General features: G+C 37.3%; 2 protein-coding genes across 3 annotated transcripts in view; one reads left to right on the top strand and one right to left on the bottom strand.

Annotated features, from left to right (window-relative positions):
• Dnmt3 (DNA methyltransferase 3) overlaps window positions 1–4618 on the bottom strand; it is a 133091-nt gene extending 128473 nt beyond the window's left edge. For both annotated transcript variants that reach the window (XM_018513572.1, XM_018513573.1), the window contains exon 1: window positions 4454–4618. In XM_018513572.1, coding sequence (XP_018369074.1) covers window positions 4454–4577 — 124 coding nt within the window. In that variant the 5' untranslated portion in view covers window positions 4578–4618. The remainder of the gene's footprint in view (window positions 1–4453) is intronic.
• The window catches only part of Tdg (Thymine DNA glycosylase), a 115421-nt gene that overhangs the window by 105772 nt on the left and 4718 nt on the right, over window positions 1–4931 (top strand). Inside the window, exon 7 of the mRNA XM_018513575.1 lies at window positions 275–424. Coding sequence (XP_018369077.1) covers window positions 275–424 — 150 coding nt within the window. The remainder of the gene's footprint in view (window positions 1–274; window positions 425–4931) is intronic.

The following is a 4931-nucleotide window of genomic DNA, read 5'->3' as shown; positions in this document are numbered from 1 at the left end:
AAATTTTCTCTTTTTTTTTTTTTTTTTTTCGTAGCCACAATTACTGCAAGACGTGAAAAATGCAAGGGAAACCATTTTAAATTTAATAAATTATCAAGTATTTAATTTGAAAGTCTAATTTTGCTTGTGAATCTTAAATTAATAAGTCAGGATCAATTCACAAATTAATACTTTACTACACGGAGTAATGAAGTTCATTATGATCATGAGGACGCGATCATTAAGTTCTTAGTATTAATTTATGCAGTTAAGTAATTGTGCCTCCTCTTTTCAGGGAAATGCCTACATCTAAGTGGTCTCACGCCCGAACCATTGACTGCGGACGACGATTACAAGCTTTTGCGACTCGGTATTGGCTTTACAAATATGGTAGCACGTGCGACGAAAGGCAGCGCAGATCTTACAAGAAAGGAAATTAAAGAAGGTCAGTATGCCGAACGCTTTTAGTATGTTTGAAACGAGCGATGAGATAATTACGAAATCTCGGTCGAAAATAATTATTGCATAAGCCGATATCGCCCCGACATAATTTACGGGAAAATTAATTTGAACTTTGTATTATATTCACGTGCGTTATACAATATTTTATCATAATATTTATATTTTATTATGTAAAAAATCGAAAGATAGGATATATATATCGGTTCGATTAATATTTATGAATTTAAGCTTTACAGTTTCGACATAATAAGCATTTGAGACATGAAATTAAAACATTCTTAAAATTTGTCAAGTTATTTTTGCAATGATTAATTATATATAGGGTTCCTATTGTTTTTTTTATTAATTCTTTAGTCATCTCGAGTTTCCTTTTAAAACGGTTTATTCAAAATTTGTAATTCATTGACCTGACATGCATCGGCGTTTACGCCTATTGCTTTCCTTTTTCTATTTCCATTAAAGTCACCTCTAAAACGACATGGCCAACATGTGCCTTTGACGAATGCATGGACTATCCCTGCTGCACTAATGTTGACGTTCACGCCCACTACTTTCCTTTTTCTATTTCTATTGAAAAAAAAGGAAGACAAGGGTCATTGACGTACGTCAATACAATGCCTACAATTTGTGAATCTTGGACAACTATTCAATTGAAACTTTCGAAAGTTATTTTAAAGAACAAGGAAACGATGATTTAATTGTTAGAACTGTAATATTTTACGTGTCTATTGAAATAATAACTCAATAAATTCAAGAATAGAAGTTTTAAATTTTCGTAACACCAATTAATCACGATCGTATCACGATTGTTAGGAACCGATTCTCTTTGAAATATATTGTTAAACACAAGAAGCTTTGGAAAGTTGTTTCACTTCTTAAATCTGAGATTAAGCCGATATAAAGAAGATACATGCCTCTTAGATATTGCTGTTTGACAACATACAGTAAGTGCAAAACGTATTCGTACAGAGAAAATATTTTTTAAAAAAACTTTATTTTTAAAAAGTAAATATTATCCAGTGAGAAATGAGTCATCGAATTGACGTCGAATCGATATCGATATGATGATTTCAATTCGACGTTTAATTGACAATCATTTCTTGCTGGGTAATTAACAATTTATTCATAAAGAATAAAATAGACTGTATATTTCTTAAAATTATATATACCAAAAAGATGTGTATTAATTATAGAAAATATATCATTTGAAAAATAAGCAAAAATTAAAAATTCTATTGTTTGAATGCTCAAAAAGTATTGGTAGTTGAGAAATTTAGCTTCTAAATTCAGGAATATATGCGAAGCTCGTTTGTTTACGTTAGAATAGAATATATTCATTGTATAAAATGGCTAATTAATATTTATTTTTTACAAATAAGACTTTTTTTATAAAAAGTTTCCTTATACGAATCTTTGCTCTCACTGTACTTTGAGGAAACTCGAATCAGTACCGTACAGTGATGACAGCCCTTTGTTTATCAAATATTCTAAACACAGAGAATAACCACGAGACGTTTACAAACATATATCCTATAACTTGATAAACTTTTCGGACGAAATGTGTTGCTGATTGTCCTAAAGCTAATGAAATTCGAGAAAACTTGAAGAAAAAGCAACGTGGCTTGAACTACTCGATCGCTATTACTTTGCTCGAATGTTCTCAACTCATTGTGATTGGTCGCTTAAACAGGAAGCTCAATGGCATATTTGTACTCGACGTTTCTCTCTCTCACAACTATGGTGCTGGTAAATTACGGACCCTATAAATTCTACCGTGACGCAGCGCATTCTTTGTTGTTTTGCTTAGGTAGTTTTCCTTAGAGTTAAGAAGGTCTAGTGTCTGGCTTAGGTAGCTCCAGTCTACCCCAAAAGTTAGTACGCTTTCGGCTGTGAGACTGTAAACGTCGTCTCGCCTTGATGTCCCGTGCTGAATCTCGGAAGAGATACATACGATCGCAGTATGGGAAGCACGGGTTAAAGAAATAATCGCGAGATAAGTGCGTGAGAGGTATCCAGGGTGAATTACCTAAATCGCTGAAACGTAAGGAACGTGTTTTCTTTTAACGGTGCAATGCGTGCGTAAACTTCGGTCTCGCTCAAGTTTATTTATTCGTGCTCCACCCTTTGTTCGAACTTTCGGGTACACTCTTGCTCCGAATATATATCTCAAGAACGTGAAACAGAATCTCATCGAATGCACTGAGTTCTAAATAAATAAACGCGACCTAAGAATTCTCACGTTTCGGAATTTATGCCAAAAACGACGTTGTTATCTGCGTTATACGTGTTTTCCTATATATATCTCAAGAACGTGAAACAGAATCTCATCGAATGCACTGAGTTCTAAATAAATAAACGTGACCTAAGAATTCTCACGTTTCGGAATTTATGCCAAAAACGACGTTGTTACCTGCGTTATACGATTACGTGTTTTCTGAGCAGCCACGTGCGCGTAATAAAGGCGAGAATATAGAGGCTTACGTAACGCATAGGGCATAAGAAAGTGAACCAATCAAAGCAATTAAGTAGTAAGCGAATCGACATTTCTATGGGCTTTCTACAATAAGCCACATCCTAAGCTTTAAATCTAAATAATAAAGTCGTAAGAAATTGATCGCAGTCGAATGTAAGAAGAATAATCAACTATGATTGGTCAATTGTAGAAAGCCCATTAGATTCGACGCTGCTTACGTTATTGCCTTGTGTCTCTACTGTGATTGGCTGATTCGCTTATGCCTTACGTTTTTTTGTGTGCTGCAGTCTTTGTTCCTCTCGTTCGGAGGAGAAACATCCGTCTCTTACCAACGTCAGGCCGAATTCAATAGACGCGATGCCACGAGTGGGGAAAGTTTCGACATATCGATGCGAGATCGTTTCACTGCATTCATAAAAACGCCTATATATGTATATATAATGCCCGTTTCTACCAATCTAGATTAACTTTAACCTCGGTTAAACTTAGGGTAGTATTCACAGTCCATTCTTATTATAAGGTCGTCTTAAGCCGCTCTACAATGAGATTTTAAGGCGTAAATCTTAAACTTTAAGCCTTAAGCTGTAAGAAATTAATCAATCGAGTGCGAGAAAAATAATCGATTATAAATAATATCTTTAGATGCTAATAAAGCCCTCTGATTGGCTTATGATATTTTAAGGCTGTACTTGAATATAAGAATTGATTACGAAGACCAGTCTTACTCTTTGTCTTTTTCTAATATTCTTAGAACTAGAAAAACATGAAAAGTTAGTTGAACCAAGATTTAAAATTGATAGAACGGAGCATAAATGGTGAGGTTATCGCGTATACAGGGCTTTTCACACGACACCTTGCGAACCGATTTGGAACTTAAAAAAACGATTTTTTTTCGACAGAAGGATACATTTAAATTTACTCGACTATTTTAATTCTCTTAAACGATCGTTTCGTTAATTGAATTAGCAGATTCACTGTCTTGAACAAGGCTTCATAATTCGTTTTTAACTCCATTTTACCGACGCATATCCGGAGTAAAGTGAACTTATATTCCGCGATATCCATGAAAAAGAAAGGAGCAGTGTAAAAACGACGTAAAAGCAGATAAAAGTAAACATAACAATAGTAATGAGATAAAAGCCGGTTGCATCAACAGGTTAGGGCCGAGCGAATCGTGTGTGCGATTGCCTCCATGTTTCTTTCCGAAGTAACAGCTCTAATCGCTTTTCCCACGCGCCGCATGGAAACAAAAATTTTCCAATTTGTCGCCGAAATTCGGCGGAGCGGCTCGAATGTTGGCGTTCATTCATCGTACACGACAAGCGTCTTGCAGCAATGTATCTCCATCCCGATCGATCTCCCTCGAAGGGACTTGGATACATTTATGAACGACATCCATCGCGATATCATCGCAGCGATGTGTCTAGCCGGGAAAAAGATGTACCGGCGCCATTTGTGACAATAGCAAACGGCGCCGTTACACGGCATCGGCGAAAAGAAGCACAAGCATCGTGGATCATGATCGAAGGGTGCTCTCACCGTATCGTTGATCGTTCGTCGCGTGCCCGCGTTGGAGCCGGTCCTCCTCGACGGACGTCGCGGTCCATCTCATCGTGTCGACGCACTCACGCTCGTACAAAGCATCGTGTCTCACTTCTTCCATCCCACAGCAGTCCTCGAAACGTTTTTTAACGGACCGATCACTCGGACATAGCGGCCATGCGTGTACGCGACGCGGGAAGCGGCAGTACTGCCAACTTTATCGGCCACTCGCTCCGCTCGCGCTTAAAGGCATATCGCAACACGCGTGTCGCGTATTGCCCTGCCGAAAGCGGTGTAGACCCCGCCATCCATCCGAAAATGTCGCCCTACCGACGGACTTTCATTTGCCTATCATTAGAGAGAGACGCGACGCACCGATTTCATTTTTAAATCGTGCAACCACAGGTTTCGCCGAAATACATGCGGTATTTGTATTTGTACTCTCTAAATCTTTTTTTTTTTTTTTTTTTTTTTT

This window comes from Trachymyrmex cornetzi, unplaced genomic scaffold (assembly GCF_001594075.2).
Source record: "Trachymyrmex cornetzi isolate Tcor2-1 unplaced genomic scaffold, Tcor1.1 scaffold47, whole genome shotgun sequence".
NCBI lineage: Eukaryota > Metazoa > Arthropoda > Insecta > Hymenoptera > Formicidae > Trachymyrmex > Trachymyrmex cornetzi.
Note: the sequence above shows the minus strand (reverse complement) of the source record. Positions and strands in the feature narration are given on the sequence as shown.